Below are 19,914 nucleotides of genomic sequence, written 5' to 3'. Positions count from 1 at the left end.
GAGCACAGCCCAGGAACGGCAGCGTTGGAGTGGGAGGATTGGCTGATGCTATTGCCTCTTTCAGTATCCCGAAGACAGCCAGAACTGCTGGAGGAAAGGGGAAGCAGAAGGCTGTTGTTGACTCGTGGGAGGATGAGAGTTCTCCCAGTGATGGTCTAGCTGAAGACTCGTCTACGGACTGGATAGGACAAGGGCTGCAAGTCGAGGAGGCGTATGATGGGGCCCGCTCCGTACCCAGTTGGCTTCGAAAGGACGGCAAATCACTGACTAATGTCTACAAAGCTTTTCAGCAACTTCAGTCGGAATCCGACAAGACGTCCAAGAAGGTCTGGGCGTAGTAAGAGAGGCTCTTGGTGCAGAGCGGTGGATAGGATCGGTTGCAGAAGTACGAGGCCTATCAGTGCATTGTACGAGTCAATCAGAGAAATTGGAGACGGGGGCAACCGTAGAGTGAGTGCCCTTGATATACGCGGATGAAAAGGCTCTCGCTATGGACTTAGGGCCTTGAAGAGGCATGACATTGTTTGCTTGTCTTCTTCGATAGTGTCGATGAAGACTCATGAGGAAGGACATTTCGCCCTCTTCGTGCTTGTCAAGGGAGTTGCGCCTCTGAAGCCAGTGATTGTAGTGACATTTCTTGTGACTGTGTCGCTCAAACACCTGCATGTACTCAGTGAAGAGAAGGCATTGCAGTGTTTCACTCCAATTTGCCAATGACTATGTCAAGGTATGTCCAGGCAAGGACCCCGCTCGCCGCACAAGTTACAACCAATCTGATGCCCGCCCATTCTGCTGTCCCACCGCTTACGTGAATTCTACCAATTCTCAAGGGCGGGTCAGCCATGAACCCCGCTTCGATAAGTAGCGGGGCCTCTTAGGGACACGACCCTCGGGAAAAGCCAAAAGCCCGCATATCTGGCCAGCGTATGAATATGTAACTGGGTTGATGATAGAGCTGTATCACGACTGATGATGTCCAGTATCATGCAGTCAAGCAAGGGGAGCCCCCTGCGCGGCAGTTGTGGGCGATGGGTGTCGTTCCCTCGATGCTCTGTGAAGAACCCCGTGTTTGCGGCTGGCTTTCCGACAAGTCAGGCAAATGGAGTCAGGCTAGCGTCGCTTTGTAAAGCTTAGCAAACCAGCCAGCCAACTGGAACGGCTTACATATGCTGAGAAATAGGTGTGGAATTGGCTTGCACCCTAGAGTAACCGCGCGGGAAAGCCGGGGTCTTCGCCATGCTGGCCTGCCATTGGCGTCAACCTGTCTGAGGATCAGCTTACAGCGGACGAGGGCTTGGAAGGGAGTTCCCAAGGAATCGCGCAGCGCTACCCAACGAAGGGCTGACTAACAGCCATCGCTAGTGCTCTTGGCTACCTGTTTGGCTTCACATATAAGAGCCCTCACAATTATCATGCGGTCAGCGATGTTTCCGATCATCTCAACCCACTCAAGCCACCCGCATCATCAAGATTCCCCCTTAGACATATCCGGACCTGAATTTTTCCAAGTTCTCATCTTCTAGAACATTTGTTAGCATACGTTACCATGGCCTCGCACATCACCACGGACCAGTTCCTGGCGGCTGCCAAGTACCGCCGCACGGTCTACGCTCTTAAGGGCTCTTCCTCTGTATCCGACAGCCGCATCGAGGAGGTCGTCAAGGACGTCCTCTCGTTCGCCCCCTCATCATACAACACCCAATCCGCACGTATCACTCTGGTCCTTGGCGACAAGCACAAGCAGTTCTGGGACATTGTCATCAAGGAGTCCGAGCCGATCCTGAAGGGTGCCGGTGAGGCTGTCTGGAACGCTATGGAGCCCCGCTTCCAGGGCTTCAAGAACGCATACGGATCTGTGAGTATTGACGTTACACGTCGAGACTGTGCCTGAACTGACAATACTCTTTAGGTCGTCTTCTGGGAAGATGGAAAGACCATCAAGCAGGCTCAGGATACCCACAAGGCTTCTGCTGCCATGTTCCCAGAGTGGGCAGACCATGCCTCTGGTATGCACCAACTTCTCGTTTGGACTGCTTTGGAACTTGAGGGTCTCGGTGCCAACTTGCAGCACATGAACGCCATCCCGCCGGTTGAGGCTGCGCTCAAGAAGTTCTTGGACGTGCCAGAGGAGTGGAAGCTCAAGGCCCACCTGAACTTCGGTGACGAGGCTCAGCCCCACCCTGACGCACCGCAGAAGCTGCCCGTCAGCGAGACCTTCAAGGTGGTTTCGTAGATGGTCAATGCCCCGTGGAACTTGAGGCGTCCATCAGGGTGGCCGTTTCAAGTACCTGTGCCCCGCACGCGCAATCTGGAAATGCCATAGAGGCTAGATCCTAGAAGACATCAGACTGCATTTTTATATACAAAAGAGTAAAATTTCCAATCAACAAGGCGACCATGCGAATATATGTGATACAAGCTTAATACTTACGGCTCCAAGTTGCCAGAAACTGCAAACGAGTCAATATACTCCATGTCCCCCTCAGAAGCAAATCGTCCAAGCTTCTTGGCTCTAACGTTAGTGCAAGGTGACCACTGCTTACAGCCTTCTTCCGTGTGATCTTGTCGAGCAAATCTGATCAACTAGCGCGATCCATCAATCTTCGCCAGGCTCATCTGGGCACCAAGGTACCTGTATAAAGACTCAATAACTACATTGTAAACAGCGTGTACGCTCGATTCTAGCCGGTGGCCGGTAATCAGTTGCTCGCACTCGTTTGGCGCGGCGAACTCGGGTCCGCTAACAGAAGGATCTTCCTCTCGGCCCTCAAACCCCCACAATATCCGATCGCGTTTTTGTCCGTCTTGGTCCGTCGCAGGCCAACGACCAATCTACGGCATTTTTCGCTATGCTCTGGATGTGGGCGGCGCTATAGCCCCGCCCAGTTGTCGATCTTGGACTTCCACGATTGTCATTCTACCCCTTCCCCAGTGTCCTGTCCACGCACTGCGAGGCCAATGGCATCTGATTGGATCATATTGGCAGACCCTTGCTGAGATCTATCTGATATTCCGTCTCGCCACCCGTCGATTCGCACACCCGAGGGTAGATCCACCCGCAGCCTCAAACCTTAATGAGCGAGGCTGACCAACGCAGTGCTCATCGATCTTTTGCACTTCTGGCACTTTTCAAAGGTGCTTCAGATAAAGCCCACTAGAGCAGCTTTTTCCCCGAGTAGAGAACCTTGCTGTTTGATACGTTCCTGCGCTACTGGCCACTTCCCGACAGTCAAGATGGTGAGATTCTTCTCGAAAACAGCGCCAGCCGAGGTGCCAGAAATTGAGGCCGCTCCGGCGCCTGCGGATCCTGAGCCGGCCCTTGCCGCCGACGAGAAGAAGCAGGAACAGTTGGAAATGGACGGTATATCTTCCGATAACGATACCATCTCGAGCGATGCTCAGGAGGGTGTCAAGGATGTTGAGGCTATGGCCAAGGTCTGGTCGCGGTCGCACCTGGTTCTGGCTTATGTGCTGTAAGCCATCACCAAAGTCACCTATCGTAGCACAATCATTGACATTTGATTCGCAGTATATGGATCATCTACTTTGTCAACTCTATGCAAGAGGGAACAACCGTGGCTTTGGCCTCTTATGTGACCAGCAGTTTTTCTGCCCTTCCGTTAACTGCAGCATCCACAGTGATGTCAAGCATCATTGGCGGCTTGTTCAAGCTGCCTTTGGCCAAGATCATTGATCTCTGGGGGCGACCTCAGGGATATCTTCTCATGGTAATCTTCATGACGATAGGCCTCGTCATGATGGCCGCCTGCCAGAACGTCGAGACGTACGCCGCAGCTCAGGTGTTTTATTGGGTCGGCTACAATGGCTTGGTCTACGTGATCGGTGTGTTCGTTTCGGACACGACCCATCTCAGAAACCGTGGACTGATGTTCGCGTACGTCACCTCCCCATATATCATTACCGCATTTATCAATGGCCGGGTTGCATCCGCCTTTCTCGGAGGTCCCGGTTTCAAATGGAGTTTTGGAGCATTTTCGATCATTGTGCCCTTCGTCAGTCTGTCGCTGTGGGTTCTTCTCGTCATCAACTATCGGAAAGCGAAGAGACAGGGAGTCTTGCCTGTCAGGGCTGCTAGCGGCCGCACTAGGTGGCAATCATTCGTCCACTATGTGCTTGAGTTCGACATCATCGGCGTTCTCATCCTGGTCGCTGGTCTAGCGTTGTTTCTCCTGTCATTCAATATCTACTCATACCAGACAAATGGCTGGCGTCAGCCTATCATCATTTGCTTCATTGTCTTTGGGGGCCTGCTGATCATTGGGTTTGGTGTTTGGGAGAAGTGGTTCGCCCGTGTAAACTTCATCCCCTTCGAACTTCTCCGGGATCGAACGTGCTTAGGTGCTTTCATCGTGGCTGGGAGCGTGTTTGTCAGCTTCTATCTGTGGGATTCCTACTTTTACAACTTTCTGCTTGTGGTGAATGGCTTGAGCGTCGTCGATGCTACGTATATGCTCAACATATACAGCGTGGGCTCCTGTCTGTGGTCATTCGCTGTGGGATGGGCTATTCGTGTCACCGGTCGTTTCAAGTGGATTGCGACTTATTTCGCGATTCCCCTGACTATCCTCGGTGCTGGACTCATGATCAACTTTCGAGAGCCGAATGTCAATATTGGGTACATCGTTATGTGCCAAATATTCATTGCGCTGGCTGGTGGTGGCATAGTCATTACGGAACAGATCGCCGCTCTCGCTGCAACTTCTCATCAGTACGTGGCAGTCGTTCTTGCGATCGAGGGGATGTTCTCCAGCGTTGGTGGTGCGATCGGTTCGACAGTTGCCACAGCCATTTGGACCGGCATCTTCCCCAGCAAGTTAGCAGCGTACTTACCTGCAGAAGAACAAGGTAATCTCACCACCATATATGGCGACATAAACACGCAGCTAGGCTACCCAATCGGCACACCCACACGCACTGCCATTGTACGGGCTTATGGTGAGACACAGAAGCTGATGCTCATTGCAGCCACGGCTGTCCTGGTTATCCCTTGGGCTGCTGCTTTCTGCTGGAGGAACATCAACGTTAAGAACTTTAAGCAAACTAAGGGGAACGTCATTTAAGTACGCCTGTTGGGAAATAGCATCAGCCCGTCTTCGTGTAGCTTGCCGATAAGTACGAAATTTCACAGGATCCAGAGGATTCTGATAATTCATTAATACACATGTCTCTTTGAGTTAATTGGGGCTTTCTGTAGGCTCGATGTCTACGTTCTATCGCCTTGAGAATGTCCCACCAGCGCAGTTGCACGAGATTTACCAGAGCATTGAAGGAAGAGACAACAGTATCGAACAGGCGACTCGTCGGCCTGAAAGCCCAAGCTTGTGAATGCTGTCATATTCTCACTATCTGCGATCTCTATCCAAAGCGCATCGGCAAAAGAGGCCCGCGGGTCATGGCGAATAGAGCTTTGCTGAGAAAGACTTCAACATATCAATCGCGTTGGTAAGTGAAGGTGACTGCATACAAATCAGAGACTAGACAAAGCAGTTGTGAATGATTCTAGACTCTGCAGAAAACCCACCCCCTCAAATGCTCCATTATATATGCGTGTTTCTTTGGGTAAGTCGTGACCCGTATATATCTCCTCGGCGAAAGTCTGATTCCCCGCATTGCCCATCCATCGGAATATATGGCCCGCAGCTAGCACTGATATGGGGACGTCAATGGGGAAACAGGGAGATAGTGCGGGGATACCATCATTGTGCAGATCGTCTATTGGCCTTTGCGATGCTTGGCAGGGTCATTCGACAACTCTCGATCCTTACTCGGAGACTTCACCGACAGCTGTGTGGACTATCTATATATACACAAGCGCTAACCAAGAGCCGATCCGCCAACAGCTTGTTCATCACACAGCAACATCGTGTTCCCCCCTAATGACGTTACAGAACCTCAACATGGAGAAGGAGGACGTGAAACACATAGAAGGGGACGAGGAGGTCAGGATGCCTGTTCTGCGACTGCGCTGGTCTTTGCTAATGAACCAATCGACGACTAGGCTCCTGGACGAATTGGCGCGGTACCCGATACTATCACTTCAGACGTGTACGATGAGAAGCTCAACAAGGAGCTGAACCGTCGGCTTGACATTCGGATTCTACCTCTATGCTGCTGGCTTTATCTTCTGAACTTTCTCGATCGTGGAAACATCGGTAACGCACGCGTTCTGAACGCAGAAACTGGCGATGATTTGCTTCACCGGACCGGGATGACGGCAACGGGTTATGCCATCACTGTATCACTATTCTCAGTAGCCTACGCCGTTTTCGAAGTTCCCTCCAATTGGGTGATGAAGCATTATATTCGACCATCGCTGTGGCTAGCATTTCTCTTAGGATGTTGGGGTGCTCTGACTGTGGGATTTGGTGAGTCTGGAGTCTGGGGTTGAGTCTGAGTCATCAACAAGCTCGTTTAAGTAGCACAACACAGGGAACTATACAGAAATGGCTAATAATTCAACAGCTGGCGTCCGCAACTACGGCACAGTCCTGGCGCTGAGACTTCTAATCGGATTGGTAGGTCAGTCCTCCAGTTGGGAAGCGAGTAGCTAATGACGAGTGCATAGTTTGAAGCAGGATTTTTCCCGGGTATCGTGTATTTCATTACCATCTGGTATAGACACGATGAGAGAGCAGTCCGGATTGCCCTAGTAATCGCATTCTGTAACCTCGCTGGGGCCTTCGGCGGAGCTATAGCCTTTGGAATCGGGCACATAAACGGAGCAGGCGGATTGCAAGGATTCCGATGGCTTTTCATCATCGAGGGAATCATCACAATACTCAGCGTAATACCGACTGCACTGATTCTCCCAGACTACCCATCCAGAGCAAAGTTTCTTAATGAGGACGCCAAACGCTTAGCAGTGGACCGGCTCAAGGAAAGAGGAGGCGGGTACAATAGGGACCATGCTACACGCACCGAGATATTGAGGACATTCTTCGAACCACGAATGCTGGCACACTACTTCGCCTATGTGAGTTGCTTACAAACATGTTGGCGAGATGAAGGTACCCACTGACAATTTAACCCGCGGTTTAGATTGCGAACGTCGTTCTGCAAGGCTCGTTCACCTTCTACTCACCGACGATTGTCACAGGTCTGGGATACGCCTCGATCCAGGCGCAACTCATGACGGTCCCACCCTGGGTCGTTGGTTTCGTGGTGGCTATTGTCATGTCCTATTCGGCCGATCACTTCGATGCCCGGGGATGGCATATTGCTGGACTATCCGTCGCAGGCGGCATCGGGTGGGTAACTGCTGGGTCTCTGCCACCAGATGCGTATGTACAACGATATGGTTGTCTGTGCTTGGCTGCAGCTGGAGCATTCCCTTGCGCACCCGCGATGACTAATTGGGTCACTTGCAATACACCGTCTCTGTTGACGTAAGTCTCTCCAAGGTGGTACATAGAATGCTTGCCCCGCAAATTGGTACTTTTGATCCATGAGGCTTGTTACAGATACAAATCAGGTTCTGACTATGGTGGTGCCCCTACAGGATCCCATTTGCGATCGCGCTGCACAACTCGTGCGCAGGTATTGGCCAAATCATTGCACAGTGGATCTGGAAGTCAAACGAGGCTGCTTCAGGATACCCAACGGGGAATTATGTATGCGCCGGGTGCAGTTTCTTCGTCGCTGCCGTAGCCATCGGCTTGCGGCTTTGGTATGCTCGAATGAACCGGGTTGGATCGTTGGATGCTCGTGGTGGAAGCCGGGTATGGTCATATTGAGCATTCGCCAGTATTCAATGAGAGACACTTTGACGATCCGTATACAATTTTCTAGTACCCCGTCTAGCTATATTTGGCGATACTGGTGACGCCTGCCGGCATGTCCCGAGGCCTATTACCAACGGTCCTGGATGGTAGGTTAGGGTTGCGTCATCGTAACGTCAAAACAGCGATGCACCGACAAGAAGACTACCAATCAATTTAGACGTTCGCATAGGAATGGGCACTCCTGTGAGTGCTGACACATCAATTGCCACCATCCGAGGACAGTTTATTCATTTATTGCAGAGACCGCCAACGCCTACATTCAACAGCTCGTACTGTATGCACACAGATCTTGTGTCTTAGGCATAACATACTAAATGTGATAATGCCTTTGATGAAACAGCTTCCTCTCAGAAACGCCTTGCGTGCCTCGTGTCGCCGCTCGGCCATGCCGCAACCTCTTTCTCTACGAGGCTCGAGAAGCATTCAAACAGAGACGCCACACGGAGGTGGCTCGGGTATGGGTGGCTCAAACATGACACCAACGTATGAGAGCCCGTATAACACTGCTTGTAGTGCTCTAACGAAGATACAGGAACTATAAGATCATAGCTAGTGCTTTAGCTATTGGAGGCGCTTTCTACTACGTACTCGGCCGTCCAGAGAAAGCTACAGGCGCGACAGACAATGTCAATCCCAAAGCTGCGGAATTGCGGCGTAAGTCGGGATGAGGGACTTGCGCAATATGAAGGGTTTCAAAACGGACTGACAGTTACCGTCGCTAAAACTGCCTTAATATTTCACGTTCCTTTAGCTAGGATGCGATATAGTTATTCCAAGTATGAACATGTATGGCAATTCAACTTTTAAGTATGATTCTACGCGCCCCATATCTATTTGGCCAAGTGATGCCCTGTAGCTTTCTTTGATAATCAGGAAGTAGCAACCGCGATCGGTATCTTGAAACCCGGTACAACTCATTTCTTGTCTCCATACAGATCCATGGCCAAATCATTCCTCTGATAAAAAGTTGACATCCTGTACTTGGTCTCTCCCTTGTACTGCTCTAGGTCCCGCAGGGCTTGTTGGCCCTCCCTTTTGATTGTCTCTCCAATTGTAGCCGATCTAGGAGTAATACTACACTCGAAAGGTTGTGGACGCATGTTTAAACCATTTCTGTGCAATGTGAGTTGAACAAACATTGAATACATGAGGAGAACATCACTTACGTGTAGTTGAAGATGTCAACAGGTACAAAGGATCCATCCTCGCGTCGCTGTTTCTCAATGTTGAAGCCCCAGAGTATTCTTGCAATGGTGATCCAGGTGCCTTGTTCAGCTAAGGCTTGTCCTGAGCACACTCTTCGACCCCATCCGAACGTCATGTAGCCTCGCTCTCCCGGGAAAGGCCGACTATCTGGATGACCTGGGAGATATCTCTGGGGGTTGAACCGATCAGGGTCGGGGAATTCGCGTTCGTTCCTGTGGATGGCCCAGACGTTTCCCTGTATCCATGTCCCCTTTGGTATCAGCCAGTTCTTGTAATGGTCATCTTGAGTGGGTGCATGCGGCTGGCCACCAATAATCGCAACCGACCGCCATCGGAGAACCTCTTTGACAAAGGCTTTGACGTATGGTAGTTTTTCCTCATCTTCCCAAGTCGGACTTCGATCGGGCCCAACAACTCGATCCAGCTCTTCCCATGCTGGCTTGAGGGTCTCAGGGAACGCACAACATGCGAGAATGAAAGTAATCAATGTGCTACTGCTGGTGTCCGATCCTGCACCGAACAAGTTGCCTGTAAGAGCTGAAATCTCTTCCACTGCGAGATTGTACTTCTCCCGTTCTGCGAAAAGATGTTTCACGTAAGCGCCATCTTGTCCCTCCTTCTTATTTGCCTCATCAGCAAGAGCGAAAAAGAAAGTGAAGCCGCGTTTCGCCCCCAAACCATGCTTCCAGGGTGCTATGGCGTTAGGAAAGCTGGCAAGCGTAGGGAAGCTCTCCATCAGCATTGGGAACCGCTTCCCTGGGACGTTCAGATCTGCTGCGAGATGCATGCCCGCGATGACCTCTGTGATGATAGGATCGTCCGAACTCTCCACTCTTCTGCCAAAAGCAATGATGGATACCACGCTTGTCGCATAGCGCTCAAAATGCTTGACATAGTCCTCAGGAGAAGTGAGGAAATCGTACGCCACCAGCCTGCTCTCATTATTCTGGAAGTCTCGATATTTCCTGACAGACTGTATACCAACGCCATGGTGCATGAGCTTCCTGTGGACACGCCATCGATCTCGTTGTTCGGGCGTCATGGTGTACATGTTGACGAGGTTGTTCTGCCCTGCTCCTAGCTCTGCAAAGACTACCATTCTTGGGCGAGAGGAGTAGATGCCAGCACGTTTGTCAAACAGTTCCGATGCCGCCCAAGCGTCATTGATCCATACGGTCGGGTTTCTGACGTGGATCAGGACGATCCCTTGACCACAGGATGCTTGTTCACTCACCTGCCTATCCATACAGTGACTAGAGGTGCTTGATATCTCTTGGAGAGTTCTTCGAACCATATCCATGGCTTATTCTCAGGAAGCATAAATGTGTTTCCTACTATCGGCCACGGCAATGGCCCTGGTGGCTGCGAAGAGGTGTCAGTCCAAGGCTGCATGTTCTTGTATCTGATACAACTTACCATCTTCGACCGTAGCCAGAGCATGCGAGCATAATCGGCTGCCAATGCAGCGAGCCCGATCCCAAGCACCAAGAGAGCCACATGCTTGGGAGGCAATCCCTGAAGGTGCCTTAGGATGTCGTTAGCCCTGGAGCCCTGTATAAGCTCCTGGAATAGCATGTTGAAGGTGTGTAGTTGCGTCTGGTGATCCTTGTAGTGCACTGCAGAGAGGGAAACAAGGAATTAGTCAGGAAGGAAGACAAGGTGACTTTGAAGTCGCCTGTCTAGACCTGGGGACTTGATCCAGTAGAGTCGCAGGCATGGCCGTATTTCAATGCTCTGTGATTGGGCGAGTCTGCTTACGCCGCAATTAGCCAATCGTGACTGTATTGGCTGGGTTTATCTGCCGGGGTTGTTAAAACGTGGGGTAATGGGGTAACGCAGAATCTTTTCCTTAGTCGGCCAAAGCCGCGGGTCACGGGGTTCTTGCATTCAGCTTTTCGGCCGTGGATCCGGCAACGGAGCACGCTCGAGATCGCAGTAGTTCCCCGCCAAGAAATGTAGTGACTATACCGAGGTTGGGAGTAACTTCCGCATCTTACTCCGCCTTGGGAAAGCCACCGCCACGCCGAGCCCAGAGACCGATGTTCGACGACTTGCTGCTAATATCTTGATAGACAAGCTCCAGCTCTGTTCTCGGTTTTGACATTAGTTAGGGTGGTGTGGCTGAAACACCGCCCTGGTCTAATATACAGAAATATGCGTTGTGATAAATATCCTATGTACATAAGCAATATACCTGGAGTGTCTCCTCAAATAGTATTAGATATAAGTATGCGCTTGATAGGGCCGCGGTAGTCGGTGGTGATACGGGATCTGATACAATGAATGTCCTGAACCGGACCACTTATCGTCCACGTGCAAAGATGCTAATGTGGCAATTGCCGTGAACGGTGGCTTTCCCCAAAGAGCTCTTCCCAAATCTGAAAAAATCTGGTCTCCATTCCCTGGCATCTGCTCGTGTGCGGTCATTCGTGATACTGGAGTCTGGCCCTCTTCAAGTTTCCTTTGCGGGCTTTCATAGACTACTTAAATATGCTCTCCCTGGCCATTAAGCTAGAGCCTTTGCGAGAGCTCTTGCCGACATGTATAGTTATCTGCATTGTGAAAAGGTTTGCTTATCACATAGTCAGAGACATCTTCGAGTTGTGAAAGTTGCACAGCGGGCAAGCACCGGCGTTGACAAGCCCAGCACATCAATTTCATATAGCATGTTTGCCAACGAGCAGACAATCATGGGTATAGGTATGTGTGGTCATACACAATTGATATGCCGCTAAGTATCTTAGTTCATTCAGAGTATACTTCCATAGATCATCACAATGCTAGTCTCTGCTTCCCTATAATACTCAGGCGCGTACGGGGCTTGGAGCGGAGTAATAAGAGATAGATTTCATAATTTACCTAGCTAGCTGCAGCCTGAAGAGGCTAGACACTTTGCATGGGTGGCTTTCGAAACGCAGGACCTGTGGACAGCCAATGAAGAGGCAATCATGCCCCCCCTTGTTCACCCTGGCCCCTACCGTGCCCCACTTCAGCCCTGACGAGCATCACGATCAGTGGGTGTAGCTGAACTGCTTATCTGGAGATTTTTTTGTGCACAATAATCTCGCTCGGATTGCCAAATGAATCATATCAATCAAGATGGCCTCAAATATCACACCAAAGAGACTCCAATGGGCTGGCCCGACTGACTGGGAGGAGAAGCGTGGCGTCATCACTCGTCTTTACAGCTCAGAGAATCGACCGCTTAAAGAGGTGATGGAAATCATGGAACGCGAATATGGCTTCCACGCCACCATGAAGATGTATAAGCATCGATTCAAGCGCTGGGGCGTGGTCAAGTATGTCAATGCTCTCAACGCCAGGAAGATTGCACGCCTTGAAAGGGACGATGACTTGCATCACTCGAGTAGGGGTGCTCTGGTTATAAGGCCCCAAGCAACCGATATCGCGACTCCCATGGCGTCCACCGCCAGAGCCAAGTCGCCGCATCCGCCAGCTGCAAATGGTGCCGAATTGCTACCTCAACTATACACTCGTGTTTCTTCGCCTTTCATTCGGGATGAGAGCGCATTCCACTCTGTCAAGCTATACTATGACGTCTCTTTCGGCTCTTCCTCGACATGGACGCAGGTATCGCCATCATCAGGCGTCGTGGAGGTCAAGCCAAACCTTCCACAGATCCGGGACCAGCTGCAGGATTTACATACGCGATTCCGCATCGCCTTAAACAAGCTCACGGTTAAACCGACCAATCCGGCCGAACTTGTCGAAGGCATCAAAATCATGCGAGTAGCCTTCGCACGCCTGCCCTTGGTACTAGCTTCCGAGGACCCCATTCTAATCAACCACATCTTGGACCTTGTTCGGCGGCTACAAGACTCCGGCCAGACCTATCTCGAAAGCCAGTTGCGGCGCCACATTGCCGCGCTGGCCCAGGCTCCGGGGCAGCCGCATAGTACTACTATAATCTCCAGGATCCTCTCCTCTGGATTTCCCTTAGATAGAGATCACCGAGTTTTGTTGACACAAATTGTCGTCGAAGAATTCCGGCAGCATTTGGGTCCATGGCATTTTGAGACACTCCAGCTCGAGATGTGGTACCTATTTAATCGCGAGCAAGACTGGCAATCTCGAGCCCATGTGCTTCGCCGGTTGTATGCAAAGGTGGAGGCAGGTGTGGGTAAGGATGTCTTTGATGATCGACATTTGGATATTTTGATGAACCTCTCGAGTGCTCTCTTGAGGGCCGAAGAACCGGCACAGGTTTTGGAAGTGACAGGACAGGTATTTTCGGACTCAGCCCGGCGGTGCGAACTTGATAAGCACCCTGATCACGCGTATAATTTTTATTGGCTGTCCGCCAAGGCGTTGGGGAAACAAGACAAACATTTGGAAGCAGAAAGTTACGTTCGAATGGCAATGGGCATCGCCAAGAAGAGAGTACAAGAGGACAATGATGACGACGTAACTTACTTATCAGCCATGGAAGCCTTGGTGACCAACTTGCGAAATCAAGGCAGATTGAGCGATGCGGATGAAGTGCACAACGAGATGCAGACTTGGATTCGAAACAGCCTGGAAAAGGTAGGAGAAAAGGAGGATGCAACATAGAAAAATTACATTACAGAGTCTTCAGCGATGCTATGAATCCTCAAAGGTCTTACAAATAGCTAATAAGAGGCAGGGTCAAGATTTATTTTAACTAGATATAGGACACACACGGGGGGAAAACATATACTAACACATAATTGAGATTTATAATCCAGAATAGGCCTATTGTAAGACCAAATCTGGCAGATCACTGGCCTTGCAGACTTGGTATACTCGGTATTGTTGTTAAACTCTAATATAACCTGATTATCAGGGGGCAGGGTGCACGGCGTTGAATTTGTCAAATCTTTGAATGAGAGCGGCATAGACACTATGCGTCATCAAGATCCAATCAAAACTGAGTCAAACAACACACATTGGAGTCATTCACTGACACAGATGAGCGATCTAACTACACTTCTAGAGCGAAATCATGGTCATGAGCACCTTTCAAGTAGTTATAGTCCTTGCCCATCCAATCCGCACATGGAACCTGAATCGTTAGTCTTCTCAGTCAAATTTCTTTGAATGCTGGTGGATAATATGGGAATGCCACCTACAATATCACCCCAATTGATCAAGTCCTTAACAGACGCTGGGAGCTTCATCTTCAAGCTGCTCCGGTACCAGTGTGGAAACTGGACCGAGACCAGCATTACCCTTGGCTCATCCGTTTTGTTAGGCATACCCGCATGCCAGAGCCTAAAGTCACGGATGATCAGTGATCCTTTGGGGAGGCTTGGCTGTATCGGCGGGCTTATCCTCCGCCGCGCTTCCTGAAGGTCTGCACGGATCTGCACGTGAGGTAGTGACATGTCGAGGACGTTTTTGTCGGTGTCAAGATGCGATCCCAGCCAAACCTCAGTCGCCCCATTCTCCGATGACGTGTCAATCAAATTGATGTTCACACAGAACCCAAAAGGGATCTTGGGGAAGTCGAAGTCGATATCAATGTGAGGCGGTTGGCGGCCTGTAGCCTTGAAAGCGGTGTTCGCGCTGTAGAAGCGTAAGGTCGGGTTTGGCCCGAACATGCACTGGATCACGTCGGTTGCCCAAGGATTCGCAAGCACATCATCAAAAATGTATCCATCTTCGAGTACAGGTTCTTGCTGGCTGTTTCCGGTGTTGTCTCCAAAGTTGCGATGAGTGCTAGACCGCGCGTATAGCTCCCTGGCTTCTGGTACCATGCGGATATTCAGCTTATCGAGATGCTCTGGATCAACAGCGTTTTTCAAAACAACCAGTCCATCACGATGGAGAGCTTCAATCCCAGCTTGCAGATTGTGCGATCCAATCTTCTTTGTTGACAGCTCTTCTGGCGTCAACTCGATGACAGTCACCTGCGGTTGTGGTGGGGTGGATGTCGTCATTGTGTCCAGTATCTCAAGTCGATGCCCAGAGCTGGCCTTGTTACCTCGTCAAGAAGAACTTCAGGTTTGGAGAGTTTTGCGTGTGCGTATGAGGACAATAAAGCACACTGCATAGAGTGATGCCGCGCTTATACCGTTGACTTCTGACAGTCCAATTACTATTTACGATTCTCTTCAAATCGGACAAGTTGAAGAGATGCTTACTTCCCAAGAGCCCCACTTCGGTTTCAACTGCGGAGTTCTTCCACTTCGTGCATTTAGAGCCCGGAAAGGATGAGCTGCCAGCGGATGCATCATGTCTCCAAATCGTAATACAAAAATTACTAGTATTTATTGCTGTCAAGGTGTGGACCTACTGTCTTTTCTGGATCTATGATAACGGATTGTATACATGATGATTACCCCAAACCCGAAAAACTGTCTCATCATCTTATATCAGAAGCATGGCACAGACACCAGCACCGACAGCAGTAAGCAACCGAAACACACCTGTCTTCGACGCCTCTGCACCGTTGACCATGACCGGGGCGCTGGGAGTGACTGAGACGGCAGTGCCCACGACAGGAGACGAAGTTGCCAGGGTGGTAGCCGAGTAGCTGTTGGCGGCAGACGGCTTGACAGGATAGACAACGGCAGTTGTGGCAACTACAGTAGTTGCGCCAGTGTTTGCCGCGTAAGGAGACGTCGAATTGGCCTTTCCGTAGTAGGGAGTAGTGTTGACAGCGGGTGAGCCGGAGCCGGAGCCAGAGCCAGAGCCAGAGCCAGAGCCAGAGCCAAGGCTGGCCTTCGTTGTAGGTACGGCACTAGCTTCCGTGACCGGGCAAATTGTCACCGTGGTCTTGACCTCGCTAGTCACTGCGCCAATAGGGCAGTTAATGACACTTGGCGGGCACGAGGTTATAGTGTAGACTTTGGTAATGTATTGAGTCGAAGTTGTGTAGCCTTCGGGGATGCTCGTAATAGTTGGCTTTGGCGGCTTAGAGGTCTCAGTCACAGGGCATACAGTCGTTGACACAGCAATAACCTCAGTCGTGACCTTGTTGAGCCTGGACGGGCAATCAGTTACCTCAGGCTTGCAAGACGTTACGGTATATACAGAGGTGGTGTAAACTGTCGACGTGGTGTACGACTTGGCGGACTCAGATGAAATGGATGCTGACTGAGTCACAGAGCCGCTAGCTGCCGCGGTTGATGATGCGGAAGTCGCAGAGACGCTTGCTGTAGAGGTCATGGCGATGGAGCTTGAGGTCTCATCATCCGCTTCGCAGTATTCCTCGTCCGCACTGCTGGAGACAGAAGTAGAGGTGGAGGCTGATGCAGATGTGCTAGCCGTAACAGTTACAGAGCCGGTGATAGAACCACTGGCAGATGCACTAGACGAGCTTGATCCTGTCACGCTTGCGTTTGAGCTTGAGGTAGAGACTGTTGCGCTGGAGCTGCTAGAGGCAGATGCGGAGTCAGTTGAGCTCGAGCTCTCAGAAGAGGTACCAGTCTGAGCAACTGATGAGGTAGAGCTCTCCGTGACGGAGCCACTTGAGGACTCGGATGAAGTCGAGCTCGCACTCTCGGTGGATGCAGAGCTGGATGTGCCGGTTGCTGAAACAGTGGCGGAGCTGGTCGTAACAACACTGGATGTCGAGGCACTAGACGCTGAGCTTGAAGTCGAGGTACTCGAAACAGACGACGAGGTAGAGGACGTCACGTCTTGAAGGGTGTAAATTTTGACTGAGTTGAATTTGAAGTAAACGTCGGCGAAGTCGGACGGGTTGGCAGCAACGTAATCCCAGCACGAGATGCCGTCCTTGGTCCGGTATGTCTCGGTGGATGGCCAATAGCCGTCATTGCCGGCGACACCACAGAAGTCGAGGTTCAACACGATCTTCTGGTTCCCATAGTGAGAGTCAATATCGCAGCTACCGTCGCCTCCCTTGGTGCTAAAGGTCGGCAAGCCTGGCCACTTGGATGGGTCCGGGTTTCCTGAGGTGATATCAGAGGGAACATTTCCGGGTCGGAATGTCCACATCTTGATGTGATCACTGTTGTACTCGACAACATCTGCAAGTGGGTTAGTCGTTTCTACGCACTGGATAATGAGCCTTATTACATACAGACACCGCCGTTGGGGTCACCGAAGGCTTTGTTGCTGTAGTCATTGGCGCTGCAGCCTTGATACTGCCATTGCTGAACGCCAAACTTCCATCCGGAATAGTCCGACTAAAGCATAGAATGTTAGCTATGATTCTGAAAGCTAATTGCGAGTGGGAAAAGCCGATTTTCTGTAACGCTCCACCGTGTAATAAAACGAAGTTAGGAAGACGATGACCCTCTGCCTTATACTTACGTCACAGTCGCCAGAGACCGAGGTGGCTGACATCTCGGGGTTGTTCCAGACCGTGCATCCAGATCTGGTATGGAGGGTTTGGCGGTTGTAAGTGAGCTGGTTCCAGTTCTCGTAGATATCGATATCGCCATGGTTGGGCCAGGTTTGCCAACCCTTATCCTCCCAGTCACCGTACATCCAGCTACAAACAGGTCAACTTCAAGCTGGGAGTGCGTTACGCGCCAGGTCTCACATCGCAGGCCAAGAGCCGTCAACTGGCTTGGGCAAATAGGCCATATCGAAGACAAACAGCCCCTTGCCAAAGGACTTCTTGCTCTCCAGTCTGACACTAGCGCGTCCAAACGGACCTGAGTTGGAAACCGGGAGCTTATGCTCGACACCAATGAATGGCTTTCCGTCCTTCATTCCGAAAAGCTCGTGGTCTCTGGCGTAAGTCTCGTTGACGTAGTTGACGAACCCGCCTGTTGGATCAATGTCGTACCGTTCCGGCCGAGATGTCAACTCGCTCTGCCGCAAATGTCAGCACATAACGTGGTATAAAGACAATGCGGATAGGTAACCCGCCTCGAAGAAGTCGAAGTTGTTAAAAAAGTTGTTTGCGCCCCAATTCTCAGTGATTTGGTAGCTCTGGTCTGCGGCCATAGCACCTGCAGCGAAGATGGCTGCGCCGGTGACGGCCGACAGCAGCGATGGAGCCATGGCGAGGTAGGTAAGATTATGAATTATTGATTAAACGAATGACTACAGCAATAGCTGTCAAAAGAACGGACGACGTCTAACACGCCAGGAACGAGTGAAGACCAAACCTAACGAGGAGTCCAGAGAGTCGTTAAGCCCAAAGGATCAGAAGCTTACCCAGAGTCGGGAGGCCGACAGATATGTTTATATCGCAACGGCGCCATCTGGCGGGAAAAGAGGCTAGAACCAGACATCGCGTCGCTCCCAGAAGCTGAAAGCCGAGGCGTTCGTCCGGCAGCGAAAAGAAGACATTTAGATGATGCAGCTGCGCTATAGGCGTGCCACATTTGGAACCATGGGACGGTTAGTCGGCGCCAACGGGTCCCTTACTCGACCGCCCTCCAATTGAGTTGTAAGGAGGAGATTGAATTGGCGCACTTGGGGCTAGTTTAGAGCCACTAGACCTTTGACAGAAGCGCCTCAGCCCGCCACTTGGTCGACCCAGCGGGTCTGAGCTGGCACTATAGGCGCCAGCGGCCTGGAACCGCCCGATCATCGGTATCCCCACGCGTCTTCGTTAAGCATAAACGGTACCTGGCTAGAATACAAGGAGCATCTCGAGCCGGTCTCTGGAAATTAGGGCTTGCTCGTGCAGAATGACGGCCCGGCGCTTCATTGGGCGACTTCGGTTAGTGCGTGTCTGGGGGTTTTATCTAATCAGTGCAGGAATTAGGCGTAGTTCCAGCAGTAGGGGGATCCGAGTTGTCGGAATGATCATATGTATCTCTGGCGGCGCCAGAAACCTACCAATCTGACCAGTGGACGCCACGGGGCATTTCATTTCGCTCAGTTTGCCATTATCGCTATTCTTGCTCGCGGCGTGGATTTCAGTCATGAACGGTCATTCTGGGCCAGCTGTTACCCTTCGCAGACCTGAGGGTTGGTGGTGTAGTCCGTCTTACGATGCTACAGTGTAGCGACGGGTGTGCTGTGTGGGACTGCGCAATCGCGCACCACGAATCCAATTGCAGCGACAGCCAAAAGTATGCCTGCATACTGGTAGAAACCAACGACAATGGCAGGGCCTTCAGTTTCTCAAATTTCGACCTCATTTTTGTTCTCCCAGGCCGTACATAGTAAGTGAGCTAGACATCTGTAGTCCCAACCCTCTATCCTGTCATGTAGGGGTTTGAGAATAAACTCGTCACACTAACTTGTGCCACGCAAGAAAATTGTCCACCTGGCTACTGTCCGACAACACCCTCCCCACGAACCACGGCCGATGACGGTCGGAGCATGGGAGTGATCGATTTGGCGGGATCGTAAGCGGATGGCACTTCCTGATACCGCCCTTGAGGTCATCGCGTTATCCTTTTGATGTCGTCCTTGCACAAAGTCATTCGAACCCCGCCTGATTCGTTGTTGAAGCCTGTACGCCCCGCCCCGTAAGCAGGCCGAGGATACCGTGCCGCAAGTTGAAGCATACACGATGCTTGGCTCACCTCAGCTTCTGCCAATGGGCTCTTGCCACTTCCGCAGGGGATCTAAGGATTCGCTGGCTTCAGGGCCCGCTACCTTGGATCCGTGAAGGGCGAAGCACCATATGGAGAAAGCAAATACGGAGGCACTGTCAGCCGGAATGTCAGACTACCCAAGCCAAAGGGTTGCACAAGATCTGCTTCCAAACAATACACGGTTGCCTAAACACGCGCCGTTTCCGAAGAATGCTGATCCTTCTGACGTTGCTCTCTCTTCTACCAGCCACTAGGCCACGGTTGTTGAAGACTTGACAGCGTCTGTACTGTACCATTGTCCTCACCGAGCGTCGTGAATCCGCAGAATACTGATCAACACCGACATTAAACGTGCCGTCGCACCCCATCTACGAACTGTGAACGTCGGACCATCACCACCAGTGCCTACAATCTCGCTTGCGCGCAGTATCACCTATTGCAATAAACAGACC

At 51.2% G+C, this 19,914-nt stretch overlaps 7 protein-coding genes across 7 annotated transcripts; 4 read left to right on the top strand and 3 right to left on the bottom strand.

The window, feature by feature from the left end:
- Positions 1 to 1,546: 1,546 nt before the first annotated feature.
- On the top strand, positions 1,547 to 2,233 carry JN550_011375 (uncharacterized protein; the record flags this gene model as incomplete). Its single annotated transcript, XM_049309734.1, has 2 exons — positions 1,547 to 1,855; positions 1,910 to 2,233. 2 exons carry the CDS (start codon positions 1,547 to 1,549, stop codon positions 2,231 to 2,233), a joined length of 633 nt encoding a protein of 210 aa, XP_049166729.1.
- Positions 2,234 to 3,234: 1,001 nt separating this feature from the next.
- Positions 3,235 to 5,081, top strand: JN550_011374 (uncharacterized protein; the record flags this gene model as incomplete). Its single annotated transcript, XM_049309733.1, has 2 exons — positions 3,235 to 3,473; positions 3,530 to 5,081. 2 exons carry the CDS (start codon positions 3,235 to 3,237, stop codon positions 5,079 to 5,081), a joined length of 1,791 nt encoding a protein of 596 aa, XP_049166728.1.
- Positions 5,082 to 5,918: 837 nt separating this feature from the next.
- JN550_011373 (uncharacterized protein) lies at positions 5,919 to 8,470 on the top strand (the record flags this gene model as incomplete). Its single annotated transcript, XM_049309732.1, has 8 exons — positions 5,919 to 5,960; positions 6,020 to 6,386; positions 6,484 to 6,536; positions 6,587 to 6,994; positions 7,060 to 7,301; positions 7,520 to 7,739; positions 8,143 to 8,285; positions 8,335 to 8,470. 8 exons carry the CDS (start codon positions 5,919 to 5,921, stop codon positions 8,468 to 8,470), a joined length of 1,611 nt encoding a protein of 536 aa, XP_049166727.1.
- A 494-nt stretch (positions 8,471 to 8,964) lies between these two features.
- On the bottom strand, positions 8,965 to 10,583 carry JN550_011372 (uncharacterized protein; the record flags this gene model as incomplete). The annotated part of the gene is made up of 3 exons (XM_049309731.1): positions 8,965 to 10,192; positions 10,243 to 10,370; positions 10,425 to 10,583. The coding sequence occupies 3 exons, from the start codon at positions 10,581 to 10,583 to the stop codon at positions 8,965 to 8,967; spliced, it is 1,515 nt and encodes a 504-aa protein (XP_049166726.1).
- Positions 10,584 to 12,107: 1,524 nt separating this feature from the next.
- On the top strand, positions 12,108 to 13,580 carry JN550_011371 (uncharacterized protein; the record flags this gene model as incomplete). Its single annotated transcript, XM_049309730.1, has 1 exon — positions 12,108 to 13,580. The coding sequence occupies one exon, from the start codon at positions 12,108 to 12,110 to the stop codon at positions 13,578 to 13,580; it is 1,473 nt and encodes a 490-aa protein (XP_049166725.1).
- Positions 13,581 to 13,971: 391 nt separating this feature from the next.
- JN550_011370 (uncharacterized protein) lies at positions 13,972 to 14,929 on the bottom strand (the record flags this gene model as incomplete). The annotated part of the gene is made up of 2 exons (XM_049309729.1): positions 13,972 to 14,052; positions 14,120 to 14,929. The coding sequence occupies 2 exons, from the start codon at positions 14,927 to 14,929 to the stop codon at positions 13,972 to 13,974; spliced, it is 891 nt and encodes a 296-aa protein (XP_049166724.1).
- Positions 14,930 to 15,359: 430 nt separating this feature from the next.
- JN550_011369 (uncharacterized protein) lies at positions 15,360 to 17,969 on the bottom strand (the record flags this gene model as incomplete). The annotated part of the gene is made up of 5 exons (XM_049309727.1): positions 15,360 to 16,984; positions 17,038 to 17,143; positions 17,271 to 17,451; positions 17,503 to 17,731; positions 17,831 to 17,969. The coding sequence occupies 5 exons, from the start codon at positions 17,967 to 17,969 to the stop codon at positions 15,360 to 15,362; spliced, it is 2,280 nt and encodes a 759-aa protein (XP_049166723.1).
- Positions 17,970 to 19,914: the final 1,945 nt, after the last annotated feature.

This window comes from Neoarthrinium moseri (genome assembly GCF_022829205.1).
Source record: "Neoarthrinium moseri strain CBS 164.80 chromosome Unknown scaffold66_Wmoseri_CBS_16480, whole genome shotgun sequence".
Lineage (NCBI taxonomy): Eukaryota > Fungi > Ascomycota > Sordariomycetes > Amphisphaeriales > Apiosporaceae > Neoarthrinium > Neoarthrinium moseri.
The sequence above is the reverse complement of the archived record's forward strand: the minus strand, read 5'-3'. Positions and strand labels throughout refer to the sequence as shown.